Raw genomic sequence first — 23,414 nt, 5'->3', positions numbered from 1 at the left:
GAAAATTCAGATGCTGGGGTTCTGAGATTTCTGGACAGGATTGCTGGGACTCAGAAACTGATGTAGTGCATCTATTGGCATCTGCTGGATCAGACAGGAGTTGAACTTTATTAACACAGGTAATTTCTGCAGAAGTGTTTGCAGAGACAGGCAAGATTTTTCTGGTGTCTGTTTCACTGAACAAAGACTCATGAGTACTGGCTAGGCTGGACTCAGAAGTCAGCAGGACCTCTGGGTCCTCTGCTGAGAAATTTGTGCAGGGCAAGATTAAGGAAGTATTAGTAATTTCTGTCTTACTGGGAAGTAACGCTGAGTTATCCATGGTACAGGGTGGAATTACAGGAACTTCAATTTCACACAAAAGGAGCTCTGAATCACTCGCTGAATCAGCCAAAGGTGCTGAAGCAGGCGAGTCCTCAGGAACTGAGGAAGTGGAACAATCTCCACTTGACAGTGTGTCTTCCCTGGTATCAACTGATTGAATCGCATAAAAATCGTCCAGAATCATTCTCCACACATCGATCAATGGAGCCACAAAGTCATACCCACACACACCAGTTTTTATTAGGTTATAGGCAGACTTAATGCATGCATTCAATACTAATTCACTTTTTGCACTGTAAAACTGACAAAATGAACTTGCATCTTTCTTCCATTCATAGACCAGAGCTTCCATCTCTCCTTTCTCAAATGGAGGATCCCATGCATAATTAACAGCTGAGCATTCCGGCTGATCATAGTTTGCAAATGTGTTAGTGGCAGAAACATACATTGGGTTATTTAGCAGGTGATTGGCCGATTTCTTATTCCTAAGGATCTCCAATACCTGTAGCAAGTGTTGAACTGTAGTGTATGCAAATTTCCCTTGCTGCACGAACAAATTGATCTGTTCAATACTCTGTAATATATCTTCATAATCATATTCAGATAATTCATTTAAACAAGAACTTTTATTTTCCCTGGCTAGCAATGAAAGTTCATTAGTAGTTTCATAGGTCCATTTGACTCCCCTGAATGGTGACTGAATTTCATTATCTGCTACTGGCGGAGTCTCATTACAGATCTGATGCGCAGTCACCAAGGGCAACGACTCTGCTGATTGTAACGCTTTTCTTTTGGAGCGTTTACGTTTGGCTTTAGACCCTGCTGCCTTAGCAGAAGAAAAGTTATCAGAACAATTATCTGCTTGCTGATTCTTTTTGTAGGCAGTAGAAGGAGCAGCTGATTGACAAGCTGCCAGGAGCTTATCAAAAGGGCTAGGCAAATCGGTTTTGCGCAGCCAGTTATGGATCACAAACGCTAGAAATTCCAGTGGTCTTTCTTTTAAATTGGTATGATCCAAGACATCGTAGGCCCACTGAAACAATCTTCCCTTAAATAAAACATAAACTAGCTGGGAGGCCCACGTTGAAACAGGAGTAGCCTGGAGCTCGGGATTGGCCAGGAACCTGGTACATTCAGAAAAAAACTCATTTTCTGTTTCAGAATTGAGCTTCTCAAATTTCTTAAAGGAACAGGAACCATAACAAACAGTGTCATTTTTGCTAGGAACCCCCCCCACAATGGGGATTGGTAAGGGGGCTATCATAATGTTAAGCTTGGAGGTGTAATCTCCACAGTCAGCATACAACACATAAGCTGACGTGAAGGAGGTACACACACCAGCACAAGGGATCAGGATATCCCCAGTTTAGTGGAGGAGAGGACTGACTCCAATAGGAGATTGTGGTGCACAGAGCCGGTGCAGATCCGAACAGCCACAAACAACACTTTCGTAATAACGTCTCAGCGCAAAGTAGCGCTGAGCGCATAAACCAGGACTGAGGAGATCAGGACAGGTAGACAGAATGAACGCTTGCTAGCTAGCGATTACTTAGCGACAGCAAGCGTCCAAAACTAGACAGACTGGAATGAGGCAGCCAATGCGTTGCGGCGATGGCGTGCCTCACAAAGACAGGACAGGAGAGACAGGAAATAGCAGGATCAAGATAGATGAACGTAACACAGATAAATACACAATAAGTATGTTTTCCTAGCGTATTACAATTACAGCTATCAATGAAACTATTCGTAACGTCTGACTAACATATGTATATATTGGCAATGAACCGATATATGACATAAGCAGGAACTCTGACTAAGACTGAAGTAATACAGGGAACAGGACTCAGAAGGATTCGCTATCTCTTCGCAGAGATGAACGCAATCCACAAACAGGACCAGGAACAGGATAACTAGCTCAGCACGGGTGTTCACGGTACGCGCAAACTACCAAAACGTGCTGGAAAACTGACTAACTGAACACAGGAAATAAACAGTTCGTGTACGTATATATCAGCGACACTGATATATCAACGTAACACAAATACAAGGAAAATAACAAAATGCGCAAGTATGCGTATATATTGGCGATGAACCAATATATGACACAAGACAAGCAAGTAGCAACTTCTAGAACAAAAGCAGAACTAGGAGGACTCGCTGACCCCTTCGCAGGAGTCAGCGCAGTCCACACGGACCAGGAACGAGGTGGGGCACGAGCAGAGTAACAGATACAATCTGAGACTATGATAGCCCATGAGGCATTGCAGGAAGCAGTTCTTTATACTGAGGTCATCCAATGGGAGCAGACCTGCAGATTCCCACACAAGTGAATGGTAATTAATCACAGGCTGATAGCAGGAAAAGGCAGACAATGATATGCAGCCTGCAGGAAAGGGACCGCCCCTCCACTGCAGCAGACAATGTTTGTTTACACAAAAGCATATTAAACTGTCATTAACTTCAGAGCGACTGCAGATGGAATCAGCAACTAGTTTAAGTGCAAACCAAACTATGCAAGCAAATGCATGTAATGACATTAGAACTGCTTGGTTTGCAATACCACTGCAGTCAGCAGTAAACGCTGCAGAAGCGATCATAACAGTTAGTACATTCTCCCTGTGTTTCTGTGCATTTCCTCAGGGTACTCTAGTGTCACCCAAAATATACTGACAATGTCAATATACCTTTCTAAACTATAAAATGGTCATTAAGTGGGTTAGAGACAATAGAGATTGACCTCCACTGAGTCAGAACTTGTCCACACTAGATTACAGAACTCATGGTAGATGCAAACATGTTCCATATTTGCATGCACCTTTTCTTTAGGTTGGAATGCAGTTAAGTGTGCTCGTTTTACTGCTTTATAGCATTAGATTCATAAGTTAAGTGCACACAAATGCATGCAGCAAAGAACTGCATTATTTTGCATTAGCGGAAACATTTTTGTAAAGTGCATGCTTTTATAAATTGGAGAGGAAAGTGCCTATTGGGACTGAGGCCTTGGTGAGATACATGGGCGTAGCAATAGGGGTTGCAGAGGTTGCGACGCATCAGGCCCTTGGGCCAGAGGGGCCCTCCCTCAACTCCAAAAATAGCTCTCTATTGGTCCTGTGCTCATAATAATCACTTCTATAGATACTTTGAATAGTAGTAATCATTAACAAGCTGTTGCCCATTCCCTTCTTGCACCTCTGACACTGCGGTTGTCCTTGGCAGGTTTTGGTGCTGGGTATCAGTTGTTATGTATAGAGTGCATGGGGGGCCCCAATGTAAAGCTTGCATCGGGGCCCAGAGCTCCTTAGCTACGCCACTGGTGAGATATGAACTCATTAGTGTTCTCTGTAAAGCCTTCTTTGAAGGGATATCTCCTCTTATCAACAAAATACATTTACTGCATCTAGAAAGTTAAAAATAACTAGGAATTCTGTGTGGAAAACAAAATAAAATTAGTGACAGATCATTTTTAGTATGTTTCATTTCTGGAGGCCAGGAAAAATATGTTTAATCAAGGGCCAAATGTTACATATAGCTTCCCAGTCACTGTTTGTGGAGCTCATTTTTAAAAAGAAATTGAACCTGCATGGTTTACATAGCATTTGCAATTCTGGAAGTGGCATTGGTGTTTGATGGGGCAATGGTAATACAACTTACACGTATATTTATTGTTGAAAATCTTTACTTCTAGGCTCTGCCATCTCTTCATCACTGTCATGAAATGTGCTGTGCATCCAAAATCTATGCTATTGCTCTCTCTTTCTATATGAAACGTGGCCTGCTTCCAGGCCTAACCCAGTTCATTGCCACTGTAATAGAGAAAGGTACTTTTACTTCTTCTGGTAGCTGTACAGCTACTTTCTTAGTAGTAATGTGTATGTGTTTTTGTCATCCGTCAAAAATTATCATAATCTTCCTTAGCAAGTTTGGCGTAGTCAGTATCTTAGGTTTTTTTTACTGTGTACAGGCCTGGCCAAAAGTTTTGAGACTCAAAAATATTGGAAATTAGAAAATTTGGTGCTTAAGTTTTTATAATAGCAATTCAGATGAATTGCATAGTCCTTCTTTACCTTAAAAAATTAACTGAATCCCAAAAAACCCTTTTCACTGCATTTCATTGCTGTCATTAAAGGACCTGCTGAGATCATTTCAGTAATCGTCTTCACTGGCGAACTCAGGGGGCTATTCCGGGTGTCTGGAACCTCCCCCCTGCACTGAGCTGTGTATTCAGCCAGGGAAGCCTGCATAATATAAACAGCCTCATTCTCCCTCCCTTCTTACTTCTGGTGCCTCCCTCCAGCTAATAGAATGAGAGAGGCAGCCGAGCTTCCCTCACAACCCTCACAAGAAGATGCAGCCTACAGTGAGAGAATGTTGATTATGGAGTCCTGGACTCTCCACAGCACAGAAGTGTCAGACATGATGAAATTAGAGTGCAGGCAAGCTGGTAAATATGCACAGCATGATGCAGAGCTTGCCTGGACTCAGGGTCTGTGGGCAAACATCTGTCTGGTCTCTCCCCATTGTTATAATGACTGCATGTGTGGGTAAGGTGTTTAACAAGCTGAAAAGTTTTTGACAGTCCCTAGACTCCAGGAGGGCTTCTTTCTGACTTGTGTGAGAGACTGACAGGGACAGGAGTCCGATTATAGGCAAGTAGCCTGTGTGATGTGGGACTTCAATACAGATAAGTTCTCTGCTCCATCTCAGGCTATTCTCAATTTCTCCACTCCTCTCTCTGGGCTAGTGCAACGCCAAAATGACAATAGCAATCGCTAGCAATTTGTGAGTGTGATTTTGTGAAGTGATTTTCAGAGCGATTTTTGAATGAATTGCTCAAAAACATGCTACATGCAGTATACCTGCGATTTTGAAAAAATCACAACGCTGCTGTGGGAACACCCACATAGGGTAACATTAGCCAAGCGCTTTTCAAATCACTGTTGATTTGAAAAACGCTCAGAAGCCCTCTTGGTGTGCACCAGCCCTCCCTCATTCACCTTTGTTCCCCTCTTCCCCTAGTGCTGGGTGTGTGTTCTTGTCATACAGGAAAGCTAAATAAAAGTGCAATCCTGGTGAGGCAAAATATTATTATTTAGTATTTATGTAGCGCCGCCATCTTCCGCAGATGCATATATCCCTGCATCATATGGGTATCGCTTGCGCTATGTGACACTATGTAGCATATTCCACTGAATTGTCCAAACTAAGTCTATCTCCTGTTCCTCTCTTGGGGAGTTGTTCCAGCGCTGTACCCCGTTCACATTTGCTGCTACCAGAAGCCCTCAGAAACACTCGTGTCCTTGAGTACTTCCAAAGATAGGCAGCTCCGTAATACGCCAGTGCACTTTTGTGCATGGGCAGTATGGAGCCACCTGTATTCGGAAGCACTCGGGACATACGTGCTTCTGGACCTTTCAGGAAACCCCCCCCTTAAAAATCCTGCGTTTGCCCCTGGTCTTGTTAACTCAGGTGAGAATGTTGACAAGCACAAGGCTGGAGATCATTATGTCAGGCTGATTGGGTTAGAATGGTAGACTTGACATGTTAAAAAGGAGGGTGATGCTTGAAATCATTGATCTTCCATTGTTAACCATGGTGACCAGCAAAGAAACGCATGCAGCCATCATTGCGTTGCATAAAAATGGCTTCACAGGCAAGGATATTGTGGCTACTAAGATTTCACCTAAATCAAAAGTTTATAGGATCATCAAGAACTTCAAGGAAAGAGGTTCAATTCTTGTTAAGAAGTATTCAGGGAGTCCAAGACAGTCCAGCAAGTGCCAGGATCGTCTCCTAAAGAGGGTTCAGCTGCGGGATCGGAATGCAACCAGTGCAGAGGTTGCTCAGGAATGGCAGCAGGCAGGTGTGAGCGCAGGAGACTTGGGCGCAGCAATGAGTAACTTCAGCGCCGTCAGATGACTGAGCTGAAATTACTTATAAAACACTATAAGGCCCGGTTCACACTTGCGGTGGCCCTCCGGAATCGCCGTGCCGGAGCCGCACCGCTTGCAGAACGGACGGAACGGACGCACGGCATAGCAATGAAAGCCTATGCGTCCGTTCACATGCGTCCGTTCTGCCGAACCGGAGCCGGACCGGATCCGGGCCGGATCCAGACTCCGGCCTCCGTTCCAACATGCGCTATTTTTTCATCCGGCTCCTCCGGCAGCCGTATCCGGGGCGGAGCCGGACTGCACCATCCGGCCAATACAAACCAATGGGAACCGGAGAGCGCACAACACACAGGCTGAGAAATCCGGATGTTCTACCCCACTTCCTATGGGGATTGTTGCGGCGATATTGGATGGGGACACATGGGCAAGCATTTTGGAGTGAAGCAGCACAGCTGGATCCGGATCCGGAGATGTTGGCAGCATGTCGCAGGTGGAGGTGAGTGCTAAACAGCAGAGGGCCTGATTCCACAGGTCCCCCTTCTGCTGACCTCCCAGACCCCCAACTTTTTTTTTGTTTTTAACGTTTTTTTGCCAAACGGATCCGGATCGCATCCTGATGGACACCTGATGCAACCTGACCGGATCGGATCCGGATCAGAACCGTACGGTTCCGATCCGGATCCGGTCAGGTCATCCGGTCCGTTTGACAAACAACCGCAAGTGTGAACCGGGCCTAATTCGGCCTCCAGCAATTGCTGGAAGCCAAATTATTTCATTCCCCACCATCCATGGTGGCCTGGAGGAAGAATAGTATTTAATATCGATGGGAATTTGTGCAAAAGCAGGATAAGCCATACAATTAAAAACAATGGTGCATGAGCCAGCCTGGGGCCCCGGGAACTCTCACTGCCCGGGGCCCCAGAACGAGCATCTAACACCATATGTGAGCGCAGCCAAACCCTTGGAGCTGCCACCTACAAGGCCTGTCTCCAACTGCTCTAAAACTTACCAAACACACAAATGGAGAAACTCACTCCCAAACAGTTCTCTGCTGCTTTATAAAGCCTGCAGGCTGCTTATAAGCCAATGAGAAGTGCACACATATGTTACACCTAGCTTGCAGTGATTAATCAAACAGAAGCTGAGCAAGTCAGCCAGTCGTTGGAGAGGGCTTCAGTTGCATATAGACAATGGCTATATGACCAGCAGTGGCAGTGAGAGTTCCCGGGGCCCCAGGCTGGCTCATGAACCATTGTTTTTAATTTTATTGTAGTATCCCATGCAGTTTAGTTAGGAGAGGGGCAGATGAGAGGGAATATCCTGCACGCTGGTGCCCCCTGCTGGTCATATAGCCATTGTCTATATGCAACTGAAGCCCTCTCCAACGACCGGCTGACTTGCTCAGCTTCTGTTTGATTAATCCCTGCAAGCTCGGTGTAACATATGTGTGCACTTCTCATTGGCTTATAAGCAGCCTGCAGGCTTTATAAAGCAGCAGAGAACTATTTGGGAGTGAGTTTCTCCATTTGTGTGTTTGGTAAGTTTTAGAGCAGTTGGAGACAGGCCTTGGGGGTGGCAGCTCCAAGGGTTTGGCTGTGCTCACATATGGTGTTAGATGCTGGTTCTGGGGCCCCGGGCAGTGAGAGTTCCCGGGGCCCAAGGCTGGCTCATGCACCATTGTTTTTAATTTTATTGTAGTATCCCATGCAGTTTAGTTAGGAGGGGGGCAGATGAGAGGGAATATCCTGCACGCTGGTGCCCCCTGCTGGTCATATAGCCATTGTCTACATGCAACTGAAGCCCTCTCCAACGACCGCCTGACTTGCTCAGCTTCTGTTTGATTAATCACTGCAAGCTAGGTGTAACATATGTGTGCACTTCTCATTGGCTTATAAGCAGCCTGCAGGCTTTATAAAGCAGCAGAGAACTGTTTGGGAGTGAGTTTCTCCATTTGGATAAGCCATACAGGCTGTATCCCGCGCCCAAGTCTCCTACGCCGATTCCTCTCGTACGTGGTATGAGCGAATCTGCTCTGCACGCACAGTGAGACGAAGACTTTTGGAAGATTACCTGGTGTCAAGAAGGGCAGCAAAGAAGCCACTTCCTTCCCAAAAAACATCAGGGACAGATTGATCTTCTGCAGAAAGTATGGAGAATGGACTGCCGAGGACTGGGACAAAGTCATATTCTCCGATGAAGCCCCTTTCCGATTGTTTGGGGCATCTGGAAAAAGGCTTATCAAGAGAAGAAAAGGTGAGTGCTACCATCAGTCCTGTGTCATGCCAACAGTAAAGCATCCTGAGACCATTCATGTGTGGGGTTGCTTCTCATCCAAGGGAGTGGGCTCACTCACAATTCTGCCAAAAAACACAGCCATGAATAAAGAATGTATTTTGGGGAAAATGATATTATATACCAAAGGGGTATATATATTTACTCCTAATATTATAGGAGGAGCGATCTGGATTTGGTATTGTAAATCCGGTAAAAAAAAAAGTGGTTCAAGGATGGATGTGTGGTGCTGCTCTGTAGTGGCCTCTCACTGAGGTTGTATAAACATCTGTATTGACAGGAATGGGGAGGGGAAAAGACAAAAAGGGGGAGAGTGCACTCAATTTCAATATGGCATAATAAAAAAAGACTCTCCGTGGAGTGTTCTCACCTCTAAAGTCAGCCACTCTTAGAGGTGAGAACACGCCACGGAGAGGCTTTTTTATTATGCCATATTAAAATTGAGTGTGCTCTCACCCTTTTTGTCTTTTCCCCTCCCTGTTCCCGTCTATACAGATGAATACAGAATGGTACCAAAACACCCTCCAACAGCAACTTTTTCCAACAATCCAACAACAGTTTGGTAAACAACAATGCATGTTCCAGCACGATGGAGCACCGTGTCATAAGACAAAAGTGATAACTAAGTGGCTCTGGGACCAAAACATTGAAGTTTTGGGTCCATGGCCTGGACACTACCCAGATCTTAATCCCATTGAGAACTTGTGGTCATTCCTCAAGAGGCGGGTGGACAAACAAAAACCAATGAATTCTGAGAAACTCAAAGAAGTGATTATGAAAGAATGGGTTGCTGTCAGGATTTGGCCTAGAAGTTGATTGAGAACATGCCCAGTCGAATTGCAGAGGTCCTGAAAAAGAAGGGCCAACACTGCAAATACAGACTCTTTGCATAAATCTCATGTAATTGTCAATAAAAGCCGTATGAAGTGAACGTATGAAGTGCTTATAATTATATGTCAGTACATCACAAACAACTGAAACAAAGATCTAAAAGTAGTTTAGCAGCAAACTTTGTGAAAACTAATATTTTTGACAGTCTCAAAACTTTTGGCCAGGACTGTAGGTTGCAGAAAGTAGGATATGCTTCATGCGACAAGATGAAGTCACATGGGCTTGATTGACAATAATGAAAAATAATTCTAATCGCTCGATGTATGCAAAGTGCTGTGGCCAACTAGAATTGTATTTTCTGTAAGAAGACTCATAATAACCCACAGCAGCCAGTAAATAAGTGTATAGCTGCTGAACAAGGTCTGGCTTACCCTTTTGTAGGGTCCAGCCACTTGGAGGGGACCAGTTTGACTACCCAATCAGATGAAGCGGAGGAAGATGTATGCACACAGTTTATTAGATTCAAAAGAACCATATGGCTAGTGTTCTTCTTACATTAATTATTCCACAGTGCAAGACAATATAAACCATAAAAATATAGATTACGATCCATCATGAATTACAGATTCCAATGACCCTGAACCATAATGATGCTTCTAGCACCACAGAACAACCAAAGCGGTAGATGGGTGTTTCTTGGTGTTAAAGAGACACTGAAGGGAAAAAAAAATATGATGATATTATGATTTGTATGTGTAGCACAGCTAAGAAATAAAACATTAAGATCAGATACATCAGTGTAATTGTTTCCAGTACAGGAAGAGTTGAGAAACTCCAGTTGTTATCTCTATGCAAACAAGCCATTAAGCTCTCCGACAAAGGTGGGTACACACGTCAGATAAAAGTCTTTGGAAAATGAAAGATCACAGACCAATTTTACCCCCTTTCATGTAGTATGAGAACCATACTCTACACAGTCTATTCTATAGAACTGAACTCCCCATCAGATAAAAAGCTTTGCAAGATGCTGCACACAAAGACCGCTGTACACATGCAACAGATCAGTATCTGCAAAAGATCTGTTCCTGCAAAAGATCCATTCCTGCAAAACGCATTCATAGTCTATGATATCTGCAGACCTCATACACACCTTGTTTAATGAACAATTATCTGTAGATCAGATCCACCAGGTTGGATCTTCAGATCGGCAGATAATTGGCTGATCTGCAGATGAATGTCCATTAAACAAGGTGTGTATGGGATCTGCAGATATCATAGACTATGAATGCATTTTGCAGGAATGGATCTTTTGCAGGAACAGATCTTTTGCAGATACTGATCTGTTGAATGTGTACAGCATCTTTGTGTGCAGCATCTTGCAAAGATTTTTATCTGATGGGGAGTTCGGCTCCATAGAATAGACTGTGTAGAGTATGGCTCTCATACTACATGAAAGGGGGTAAAATTGGTCTGTGATCTTTCATTTTCCAAAGACTTTTATCTGACGTGTGTACGCACCTTAAGTTAGTCGTGGAGAGGGCTGTTATCTGACTTTTATTATCTCAACTGTTCCTGGACTATTTACTTTTCCTCTGCCAGAGGAGATGTCATGGAGCAAGGAGAAGGGATAGCACATGACAGAGCAACTTCCAGTTGGCGGGGTGAGTAGGGGAACAATGTGCTTAGGAGTCACTAAAGATACAGCAGGCCAGACATTTAGGAGACATCATGGCGCTCTTGTGCACATGCTAGATCAATCACCAGAGGCAGTATTTATCACCAGCCCCAGCCAAGTATAATCCAGTGTTTGTACTGAATGTAGTTTTAGACTTGAAGGGACTCCGAGCTGTGCAGAAACTATGGAAAGATGCATATCATTTTAACCTCCTGGGGGATACAATTATATCGCCCAGGAGGTGGCGCAGCACTATTTTGTTTTAATTTTTATTTTTTAAATCATGTAGCGAGCCCAGGGCCCCTCCGATCGCCTCCGGCAATCAAAGCAAACAGGAAATCCCGTTCAGAACGGGATTTCCTGTTTGGCTTCCCCCGTCGCCATGGCGACGATCGGGATGACGTCATCGACGTCGTGACGTCAGAGGGAGTCCCGATCCACCCCTCAGCGCTGCCTGGCACTGATTGGCCAGGCTGCGCACGGGGTCTTGGGGGGGGGGAGCGGCGCAGCACGGCGGGTAGCGGCGAGTCAGCGCGGAGCGGTATATACACGCAGCTAGTAAAGTGCTAGCTGCGTGCAACGGAAAAAAAATTATGCAAATCTGCCCACCAGGGCCTGAGAAATCCTCTGTGGCGGCTTACCCCAAGCTCAGCTCGGGATTATCCCCCAGAGGGTTAAAGCTCTCTTTCTCCTCTTTCCAATGATACATAAACCGCTGCCCTACGCCTTTTAGTTTTCGCGATTGAAATTGCCGCGGCCGCAATTTCAATCGCGAAAATAGAGAAAACTAAAAAGGTGTAGGGTGACGATTTAGGTGTCGCCAGAAAGAGAGCTTTAAAATGATATCCATCTTTCCATAGTTACATTGTATTACACAGGGCGACTTTTTCCTAAAGTCAGCAGCTCCATTCTGCTGAATGGAGCTGCTGACACTGGGGAAAAGTGTCGTCCTGTGTAATACAAGTAACTATGGAAAGATGGATATCATTTTAAAGCTCTCTTTCTCCTCTTTCTGGCGACACCTAAATCGTCGCCCTACGCCTTTTAGTTTTCTCTATTTTCGCGATTGAAATCGCGGCCGCGGCAATTTCAATCGCGAAAACTAATAGGCGTAGGGCGGCAGTTTATATATATCATTGGAAAGAGGAGAAAGAGAGCTTTAATATGCATCTTTCCATAGTTTCTGCACTGCTCGGAGTCCCTTTAACTAACTTGAAACATTTAAGGATTACAAATTATATTTGCAAATGGTTAAATGTGTACCCTAGGTGCAGTTAGCCTTTAGTCCATGTTCACACATAAATCTGTACAGTTTCAGTCTTGTCCTCTCCTTTTTGCATCATGTTTTCTTTCACTGACAGGAATGGAACGGTTCACTTTGTGTGAATGAAGCAGTACAGATTTACGTGTGAACCCAGCCATAGAAAACTGATGCAAACTGACAGGACTGGAACAGAAAAGTACACCTTTTATGTGTGTATCCAGCCTTCAGGTGTTTGTAGACCTCTGCTGTGTGTGAGCTAGCCAATCTTTACACTGACAATATGTAGTATTTTTTTATGGCCTGTAGGTGTCACTACAACACAGTGTTCAAGAGCATTGATACATTTCCCAACAGCACTAAGGCAAGAAGTACACTTCTATTTTTAATAGATGAGGTAAAATAATTGACATCTCCCTGACATCAGTGCCCACAGCCTGCCAGCCTTGGGGAATGCCCTGTGTGACGTCATAACGTGTAGTCACTACTGAACCCTCTGACACTTGGTGTAAGAGGAGTGAGGCCATGGAAGGAGGCCCAGAAGATACCCGAGTGGGGAGAGGGAGCTGTAAGAGACCGTAAAACCACCAAGATGTCACCTCTACTGTCTCTCTAGAGATATACATACTTTTTTTTATGGCAGGTAATGGTTAGGATGGAGGCACCCAATGCGTGTTCTATTTTAATATTTTAAAATATACGGTAAATAAAAAAATAATAAAAAAAGAGAGGTAATCACTTACAACAAGTAACATTTGTAAAGCGATTTTCTCCCATAGGACTCAAAGCGCGTAAGCATGGCTCAAACCAATCATTGGTTGATTGGAGAATTCTATAAGTCCGGAAATGCCAGGCTAAACAGGTGGCTTTTCAGTCTTGATTTAAATAACTCAAGGAATGGGGCTGTCTTTACAGCGTATGGTAGGGAGTTCCAAAGAGTAGGGGCAGCATGACAGAAAGCTCTGTCTCCAAAGGTTTTGAGGTGCACTCTGGGAGTGACCAAGTTTATAGAACCTGCTGATCTGAGGTTGTGAGAGGTGTGGTGCAGCTTCAGCAAGTCCTTCATGTATCCAGGGCCCAGATTGTGTAGTGATTTGAATGTCAGCAGTCCAATCTTGAAGAGCATTCTCCATTCTACTGGTAGCCAGTGCAGTGAGCGCAGGATCAGTGTAATGTGACAGTGGTGAGGCTGGTTAGTTAGCAATCTGGCAGCAGCATTCTGCACCAATTGCAGGCAGAGCAGGTCCTTTTTGGGGAGGCCTGCATAAAGGGCATTGCAGTAGTCCAGCCGTGATGGGATGGCTTTATGTTTAGGGTTGTTGTCCTCCTGGAAGGTGAACCTCCGGCCCGGTCTCAAGTCTTTTGCAGACTCCAAGAGGTTTTCTTCCAAGATTGCCCTGTTTTTGGCTCCATCTATTTTCCCTTCAACTCTGACCAGCTTCCCCTGTCCCTGCTGAAGAGAAGCACCCCCAGAGCATGATGCTGCCACCACCATATTTGACAGTGGGGATGGTGTGTTGAGAGTAATGTGCAGTGTTAGTTTTCCACCACACATAGCATTTTGCATTTTGGCCAAAAAGTTCCAATTTGGTCTCATCTGACCAGAGCACCTTCTTCCACATGTTTGCTGTGTCCCCCACATGGCTTGTGGCAAACTGCAAACAGGACTTCTTATGCTTTTCTGTTAGCAATGTCTTTCTTCTGGCCACTCTTCCATAAAGACCAACTTTGTGCAGTGCACGACTAATAGTTGTCCTATGAACAGATTCCCCCACCTGAGCTGTAGATCTCTGCAGCTCGTCCAGAGTCACCATGGGCTTCTTGACTGCATTTCTGATCAGCACTCTCTTTGTTCGGCCTGCGAGTTTAGGTGGACGGCCTTGTCTTGGTAGGTTTACAGGTGTGCCATACTCCTTCCATTTCTGAATGATCGCTTGAACAGTGCTCCGTGGGATGTTCAGGGCTTTGGAAATCTTTTTGTAGCCTAAGCCTGCTTTAAATTTCTCAATAACTTTATCCCTGACCTGTCTGGTGTGTTCTTTGGACTTCATGGTGTTGTTGCTCCCAAGATTCTCTTAGACAACCTCTGAGGCCGTCACAGAGCAGGTGTATTTGTACTGACATTAGATTACACACAGGTGCACTCTATTTAATCATTAGCACTCATCAGGCAATGTCTATGGGCAACAGACTGCACTCAGACCAAAGGGGGCTGAATAATTATGCACACCCCACTTTGCAGTTATTGATTTGTAAAAAACGTTTGGAATCCTGTATGATTTTCGTTCCACATTTCACTTGTACACCACTTTGTATTGGTCTTTCACGTGGAATTCCAATAAAATTGATTTATGTTTGTGGCAGTAATGTGACAAAATGTGGAAAACTTCCAGGGGGCCGAATACTTTTGCAAGCCATTGTATCATCCATCCATGCCTGGAGCTCAGCTAAGCAAGAATTTATTTTTGGAGTAGGGTCTGTTCCACCAGCTTTGATGCCAGATGCGTGTCATCGGCATAGTAGTGGTACATCAGGCCATGTCGTTGGATGATTGTACCGACTGGTAACATGTAGATTGCAAACAACAGAGGGGATAGGATTGATCCTTGTGGCAGGGTTGGACATGATAGGACCTAGGGATACTCTGTGTTCTGTCAATAATGATCTGAACCACTGGAGGACTGATCCATTGATGCCACAGTACTCCTGTAGTCTGTTGAGCAGGATTTCAGGGTCAACTGTATCAAAAGCCACTGCAAGATCCAACAGGATTAGGATGGAGCGTTCCCCTCTGTCCCTTGCCATGAGCAAATTGTTGCAGACTTGGATGAGGGCTGTTTCACCGCTGTGGTGTCTATTAAAGCCAGATTGTAGAGGGTCCAGGATGTTGTTTGTTGAGAGCCTGGCTTCAAGTTGCAGACAGACAGCCTTTTCAATAACTTAACCTAGGAAGGGGAGGTTGGAGACAGGTCTCTAGCTGCTCATTGCATCTGAATCCATGGAAGGTTTTTTAAGAAGGGGCTTGAGGATTCCTTCTTTTAGAGAGGTAGGAGACCTCCTCGCTTGCAGAGAGCAATTTACTATTTTGTGAAATGCTGGACCAAACAGGTCAGGGCATTTCAGCACATGCTTAGTTGGTCCAGGGTCCAGGTCGCAGGTTGTCTGGCGGAGATGGCAGAGGATGTCTGAGATCTCTTCTTCCTCACTAATGCTTTTGAAGTCAGTCCAGGGTGTTCGGTTGTCCTTGCAATTGTTTACAGGGTTGAATAAGTCTTAGGTGCTGTGGACTGAATGAGAGACCGAATAGAGGACACTTTGTCAGAAAAGTAGCAAGCAAATTTCTCACATAGCTCCTTTGAGGGATTTATAGTAGGATTTTGACAGGATGGATTGCAGAGGCTGTCAACTGTGCAGAATAATTGGGCTGGCCTGTCTGCGGCCTTTGCGATCTCCTGTAATAGGTAGATCGCATTTTGGTAGCTTCCCAGGTGAGAGACAAGGATGTGCTTGTCTTTTGAATTCTGAGATTTTCGCCATTTTCTTTCTAGTCTGCGCACTTCTTTCTTTAGGTCCTTTAGTGAGCTATCAAACCACTGTGCGTGGAGAAGTGGTGTACACCATTTAATGCGAACTGGAGCAAGGGCATCATAAGCAAATGATACCGCATGGTTGTACATCAGGACCATGGAGTCTGGGTCTGCGCAATGATTGGTTAGTCTGTCAAAGTTGAGGATATTTTGAATGTGCTGGGGTGAGACATCTTTCAAAGAGCGGTATTTTATGAGTTCTTTCCCTCTGTGTTTTATCGCTGGTGCTGTCAGAGAGAAGTGGATGGTGTGGTGGTCTGACCATACCACTGTGTTTATTTCCGTGTGTGATATTAAAGAGGAGCTGTTAGGTATAAGGTCTCAGAGAAAAAAAACATATCAGTAGCTAAATATTGGCTGTACTTACATTACATATGCATTTCACTATCCATGTTTGGATTTCACAGAATTTTTATATAGTATTTGCAGAGAATGATGCTCCTGACAGCTCATGGCAGGTTCCATGTTTGTCTGTCTCCTATGAAGCCAATTGTGTCGTCATGTCCTCCCTGCTTCCTGATGATTTGACTCACAAAAAAGATCCTAATGGACAACACTACTGTGCAGTGAATATTAATTAGCCATGTGGCTAGAAACAATTGCGGACTCATGCAGTATACTCTGCCCTGTGATTTTTCAGTGCTGTGAGCTGGACTGCATTACAAGCTGCTGTAACATGAGCCTGTAACTTCTCACTAGCAGCCGAGAGGAGGACCCAAGGTGGGGAGAAGCAGCCCCAGAATGCTTTGCAGTATGTTATGTGGCCTCTCTTACTTTTAAGAGCTTGGGAATAACAGTCTTGCTGTTCAGCACACATCAAAAGTAAGAGAGATTTTTAACTTCAGTATTGCCTTTTTGGCTTCCTTCTAAACTGTTTAACACAGGAGAATAGGAGGTTTAAATTAGCTTTTGCAGCCTGACAGTTACTCTTTAAAAGTCCAGAATGAAATAAGATTTAGGGTGTGCCCTTTCTTGTGGGTGGGGAAGTTGACAGCCTGAGAGAAACCCAGTTCACTCATTGTGAGAAGTAGTTCGCTTCCGAGGTGTGAGTCGTGATCATCCTCACATGCATTAAAATTTCCCAGGATGCTCCATCTAGGGTGTTCAACTGTGAGGCAGAATAAGAGTTCAGAGACTTCCTTAAGAAAGGCTGAGCCATTACCCGTGGGGCAGTATATGAGCAATATGTTGATGTTTTTCTCAGCTGAGAGTTGGGTCGCCAGGCATTTAAGGATTCAGTGGGGTCTATGGCCAGGGACCTTATATTCAAAGAGGATCTGAAGCATATGGCAACCCCCCCCCCCCCCTCCCTCCCTCCCTTGAGGTCTTGCCTATCACAGTGGAAGACTGAATAATTAACTGGTACAGCAGCTTCAAGAGTTGGGCCTGCATGTTTCCCAAGCCAGGTCTCAGTGAAAAAGGTCAAATCAGAGAGCTCTGTTAGGTCATGTATAGTTGCTGTTTTATTATTTATTGATCTGGCATCTGACATCTATATCCTCTCCAGAAGATATAGACACCAGTTTAACTGGGAAAAAGTTTGTATTTAAAAAGCAATGTGAGAACATGTTTCACGGGTCACGGCCCGCTTACTCAGGTCAATACAAAATGCCTTGATAGCATGGGGATAGAGTGTAGGCGCTTCTAATAAATTAGACGGGCCATGACCTGTGAAACGCATTGTCAGATTGCTTTTTGAGTAAAAACTTTTTTTCAGTTGTCCATATCTTCTGGAGAGGTAAGCAATCAGCTCTCTTTTTATATATTTTAAAATACTAAAATAGAATACACATTGGGCGCCTCCATCCTACCTCCTTTGGAGGTAATAGCTTTGCAGTTTTTCTGGAAAGTCTATCATACTACAGGAGAGCGACCATCTAGTATCCAGCAGGACCTGGAGTACCGAGCAGGGACAGTTAATTTTCTGCAGGCCTGTACAGTGGTTGCAGGGAGTGCACCTTTGAGTACGGTATATATTTATATAATAATTTTACCCTCCCTATACCTAATGATTCGGCACCATTTGGCTCCCGATCTCTACCTACTTCTAACCTAGTAGTGGATAAGATAGAGGCGCACAAAGTATGTATTATTTTAATATTTTTAAATACAAATAAAAAATTATATAATAAAAAGAGAGGTAATTGCTTACCTCTCCAGAACATATAGACACCAGTTCAACTGGAAAAAAGTTTTTATCCCAAAAGCAGTCTGACAACGCGTTTCACGGGGCATAGACTGCTTCCTCAGGTCAATACAAAACGCCTTGAAAGCATAGGGGATAGAGTATAGGTGCCTCTAATCATGTTGTCAGATTGCTTTTTGAATACAAACTTTTTTTTCCAGTTGAACTGGTGTCTATATCTTCTGGAGAGGTAAGCAATTACCTCTCTTTTTATTATATAATTTATTTGCATTTAAAAATACCAAAATAGAACACATATTGGGCGCCTCCATACTACCCATTATCAGTCAGACCTCCTTTGGGAGGTAATAGCTTTGCAATTTTTCTGGAAAGTATATCGTACTACAGGAGAGCGAAACCAGAAATCTGAATAAGGTGCCCATACACTAATCCAGTATCCAGCAGGACCTGGAGCACAGAGGACGGTTAATTCCCTGCAGGCCTATACGTTGGTTGCAGGAAGTGCAACCCACCTTTGTGAATATATTTTTATATGATTTTTTTCCTCCCTATACCTAACGATACTGCACCATTGGGCTCCTGGTCTCTCCCTACTTCTCACCTAGGTATTCTTGGCCCTTACAAGAATCACCAAAAGGAAAAAAAAAAACAAAAAACGATATACTTCTAACCTAGGTATTCTTTGCCCCTACAAGAATCAAAGACAAAAACCCTATATTTTAATGACAGGGATGCAGATTTTCAACACAAAAGTAAAACTGATACTGAAGACAGGTAATAGAGGCCATTTACAATAAACAGGAACTGACATGATTAAATAGAGGAGGGGTTCGCAAAATCAATTGTCAATAACTTTCAATACTATATAATGGTACATACATTTTTATTTTTGTGAAACAACTGTCTGGCTTCTCCCACTATATACTTTTTTTCTTTGATGGTGTCTTCCTCCAGTCCAGAAACAGACTCCCATTTTCTAGCGAGGCGGAAAATCTTGCGATACAGATCCAACACTTGCTGGCGTGATGCTGTTGTCATCTTAGCAGTCCATGTACAGCCATAGATAGCAACATCAACTTGCTCAATCGTTGACTAGGCTGAAAAGATAAAGAACAAAGCCTGTACAGTGAAGCAGCTATACTGGCCAGATTCCCTACAGTGCATCTTTCAAGACATCTCATCTCCTCCTGGTTGCTCTGATGGCCACTTCTGAAACCAGAAATCTGAATAAGGTGCCCATACACTAATCCATTTTACCTGGCACATTCCATCCCTGTGATCGAATCTGCTGGAGATCAATGTCCCAACATGGTCGCCTGATCGTAATTTGGATTGATTTCCATTCCAAATCACTCAAAAGTTCTGTACAGGCTGACAGCTTCTTCTAGCCTCCACATTTCCCAGCGCTGGTTTCCAAACATCACCTGCTAGTCAGCGACTGGTTCTCTGCACATTAAGTGTGATCTATGCCTAGTAAAAAATGGAATACCAAAGGCAGCCAAACATTAGACAATGGCCCCCAGATTGTCCATTGAGGCTGCTTCACACTGCAAGAGCTTTTTTAGTGCTAGTGATTTGAACTGCTTACGTCTGACACTATGCGCCAGTAGCGTGTATGGAGAGCCACCCCGAGGTTACGGATACTGCGAGGAGGCTGCTCCAGGACAGGTAACATATAAATGCACACACCGTGCAAATGTATACACTGGGGGCAGCGGCGGTGTGGACTCAGTCAATTCCCTGAAGATTTCATACTGAAATCGGATGGGAATCGGCCTGTAGTATATGTAGTAATACTAGTGTAGTATATCGACAAAAAGACAAATTTATCTCTAATCCGATTCGACTAGAGATACATTTTTCTCTTTGCCGAATCTGCTCATAATTGTTAATTCCATGGGAACCTTTAGCGCCGCAGCCTCCTGTGCCACTCTTACCCCCATATGTCACCAAGCCTTCCACAAAGGAAGATCTATCCAAAATCTTGTAGCACCAAGTAGACTAAAAACACAAGCAAATTAGGATGTGCACCGTAGTAAGCAGTTCAGATGAAATGCCATCAAAAAGAATGGCCTATATTGTCCACCGCATGCTGCCAAAGTAGAGACGTGACATACCTAATGTAATGTCCATGTGGGCTCCCGAGTGTCAGTCACGCTATACAATCATTGCAGAAAATACTTAGGGCCTGTTTCCATAAATGCCAAATTTGAAAAGAATCAACAGCGTTTCCTTGCAGATAACAGGGGTGGGGAAACGCTGATTATCCCTAACATGGGTTTGCTCTCCAGATCGCACTTCATTGTAAACCTGGACGGCATGCTGCAATGTTCTGCAGCACGCAGCCGAATCATATAGCCGTGCACGGCATGGCTTAGAGATTCATGCTGCACAGCAGAACGGGAGCCATGGCCAAATCGGAAACGTCCACAGCTCTCAGTGAAAACCGGCCCCCAAATAAAGATACAGTATCAAAAAAGGTACTGCTAATGTGTCAGTACATTCTAATGATTTATACAATCGGGATTACTGCATGCAACAATTATTAAACAAATAAATAGTAAAGCTTATGCCTGCTACAGAACTTTATGTAATCAGGAAACATACAGAATTATGCAACTTAATACACTTTGCCCATGGGTCTGAATGTGGCACTAGAAAACATGGGAGAGACTTAAAACCTGGTACACAATTATGATTGGCCAATCAGTAACCAATGTTACCACCTCCATAAAGTGTTAGAGTTTACCTACACAATCTGCTCATAGTATTTAATATCTGTTGACCCTCATACTACATGACAGTGGTAAATATGGTCAGTGATTGGCCCTTCATAATTGAAAGTGTGTACCAGGCATAGAGAGCTGCTATAGCAACATAGAGGGAGCTATTGTTGCTGGGAACGCGAAGAATCACTTGCGTTCCCAGCCTGTCGGGTCCTGACGGCGAAACCGGAAGTGGTCGCCGCCGGGACCAGGAGGATCGGAGAGACACGTCGAGGGCACCGATCAGCTGCAGGGGGCTGAGGAAAGCCCCAGGTGAGTAGAACTCTTTTTTTTTTTTTTCCACTTAAGGTTCACTTTAATGATATCTTTTTTCATCTTTGGTATACAGCATTGTATTTATGCACAATTAGTCTGCATGGAGATCTCTCATGGCATGTATTTTTATCAATTCTATTCAAATTTGTATCCCCCGCCTGTACAATGCCCTATTCATAAGATCACCGGATAAAGATCTGACCCCTTACAACTAGTACAGCATGCAGCAGCCAGACTCCTAGCCAATGTCCCCCGTGGCTCACCCATCTTCCCAGTACTGCTAACTTCACTGGTTGCCAGTAAAATAGAAAATCCATTTTAAGATCTGCCTACTAACATTCAAGGCTCTAAACCACATGGGACCCAAGTACATAGCAGACCTATTGGAACTGTATGCCCCTTCATGCACTCTTCACTCTGCAAATTAGAGGAGTTTGGTTATTCCCAGGATCCACTAAACACATTTGGGGCACAGAACTTTTTCCATGCAGCCCCCACTCAGGAGCTCAGGCTCATAAAGAGATGCTTAGCTAAACAGAGAGAAGCCTCAGGATCCGATTGCTGCTGCCATGGAGTCTGCTCTCTCAAATCGGGGCCGCGCTCCTCTTCCGTGATGAGTAGTGACATGCAGTTGCTGGGCACGCATACACAGTATCACAAGCAGCTCTGGCTTTCTGTGCATGCACAGCTGCACTGATGCCAGAAGAGGAGCATGGCCCCAATGAGATTGGCTACTATCCTTTGTCGGCAATCTTCCGGGAGGGCCTGCTCGGCAAGGGGTGACTGCAGAACGCCGAGGGAAGCCTCAATAGGTTCCCAAAGGCTTCTATCTTTTAGCTAAGCATCTCATTTTGTACGCGAGTTCGGCTCAGGTACACTTAGGAAAAGGCTAAACAACCCACCTCTTTTCCTGAGACTGCAGAACACAGGGTCACAGCACTTTGAGCCATTAGGGAGAAAAGTGCTACTAAAAAAATACAACTGTTCGAATTGCTCACCATTGCCACAGTACTCTAATTCAACATTTCAGGTACAGTTGCCATAAGGCTGTCCAGAAACTCTTGTCTCATTGCAAAGTAATTATCTGCACAGAGCAAGAGACTTTGTTACTCATTTTTAACACCTGGACTAATCCAATGAGTGGGAGGAAACTTGACAGTTTACCTACCCAGTGTTCTCCCCAGAATTTTCTTCCAGCCGGGTGGCATGAAAAAGTAGCCGGGTGTGGCGCGATAAGAGAAAGCAGGGTCGGTGCTTATCTCTTCAACTCTGCTTACAGCATAGGAAGAGGTGAGCCGATAACAGCCGGGTGCTCACTAAAACTAGCCGGGTGGAGCACCTGGCTAAAAAGCCTGGGGAGAACACGGCTACCAGTTTATGTGATAATCACTGTGGAATGACTGGTTTCACATGCACACAAATACAAAACAATCAAGTTGATATACTATTTACCATGCATTACATTTTCTCAACACAAGTGGATTTTCGCTTTCAGATCAGGTAGGGGCCTGAGGAGAGCTTGGGGAAGTTGGTAGGGTTAAAGTCAGGCAGTAGGCAGGCAGGAGGGGAAGTAATACAATAGGGAGGCAGGAGGGAAGGTCTTGGGATTAAAAAAAAGGCACAAGGTGGGCAGAAGGGGAGGTCGGTAGAGGGAGGCTGCATTCACAGTGGGACGTTGCGGAGCTGCGTTATAAAATTTTATAATGCAGCTTACCGCACTGCAATGCTAATCCTATGGGACGTTCACAGTGCGATGTTAGAATTGCATTGTAACGTGTAGCATTATGGTAACTCGCTGCTTGCAGTGCATTACCTCTAAACACACGTTACCAGGTATAGGAAAGCATACTTTTCATTGCCTGTATGCTTTACTGTACCTACTGTTTACTACGGTAACACATCGTTAATCTGAGTTACCACCTTTTTTTTTTTTTAGTTGGGTTGTAACGCTGCGTTGTGACTTTCACGTTGCGTTGTAACGCTGCGTTGTGACTTTCACGTTGCATTACAACGCAACGTCCCACTGTGAACGCAGCCTGGTCAGGCACTAGGTAGGAAGGGAAGTCAATAGAGTTATGGTCAGGCATTAGATAGGCAGAAGAGGAGGTTGGTGGGGTTAAGGTCAGGCATTAAGACAAGGACAGGAGGGAAGGCTGGAAGGGTTCAAGTGGACCTGAACTCATAAATTCCTCTCTGCTTTAAAAGATACACACAGCAACAGCATAATAACCTTTAAAGAAAAACATTTCTTTGTCAAAGCTGAAACAAATCCTGCAATACGACTATGTACTGCTTTCATAGAAGCAGATATATTGTTAACATCCTGTGTTTACAAATTAGCTGCTCCACTGTGGCAGAGGAGATTC

At 44.3% G+C, this 23,414-nt stretch overlaps 1 protein-coding gene across 1 annotated transcript in view; it reads right to left on the bottom strand.

The window, feature by feature from the left end:
- The window catches only part of LYRM1 (LYR motif containing 1), a 45,684-nt gene that overhangs the window by 17,630 nt on the left and 4,640 nt on the right, over positions 1-23,414 (bottom strand). Inside the window, exon 2 of the mRNA XM_068247339.1 lies at positions 18,887-19,104. Coding sequence (XP_068103440.1) covers positions 18,887-19,045 — 159 coding nt within the window. The 5' untranslated portion in view covers positions 19,046-19,104. The remainder of the gene's footprint in view (positions 1-18,886; positions 19,105-23,414) is intronic.

The sequence above is a fragment of the Hyperolius riggenbachi genome, chromosome 7, assembly GCF_040937935.1.
Source record: "Hyperolius riggenbachi isolate aHypRig1 chromosome 7, aHypRig1.pri, whole genome shotgun sequence".
Classification (NCBI taxonomy): Eukaryota; Metazoa; Chordata; class Amphibia; order Anura; family Hyperoliidae; genus Hyperolius; species Hyperolius riggenbachi.
This window is presented reverse-complemented; position numbering and strand designations above follow the sequence as displayed.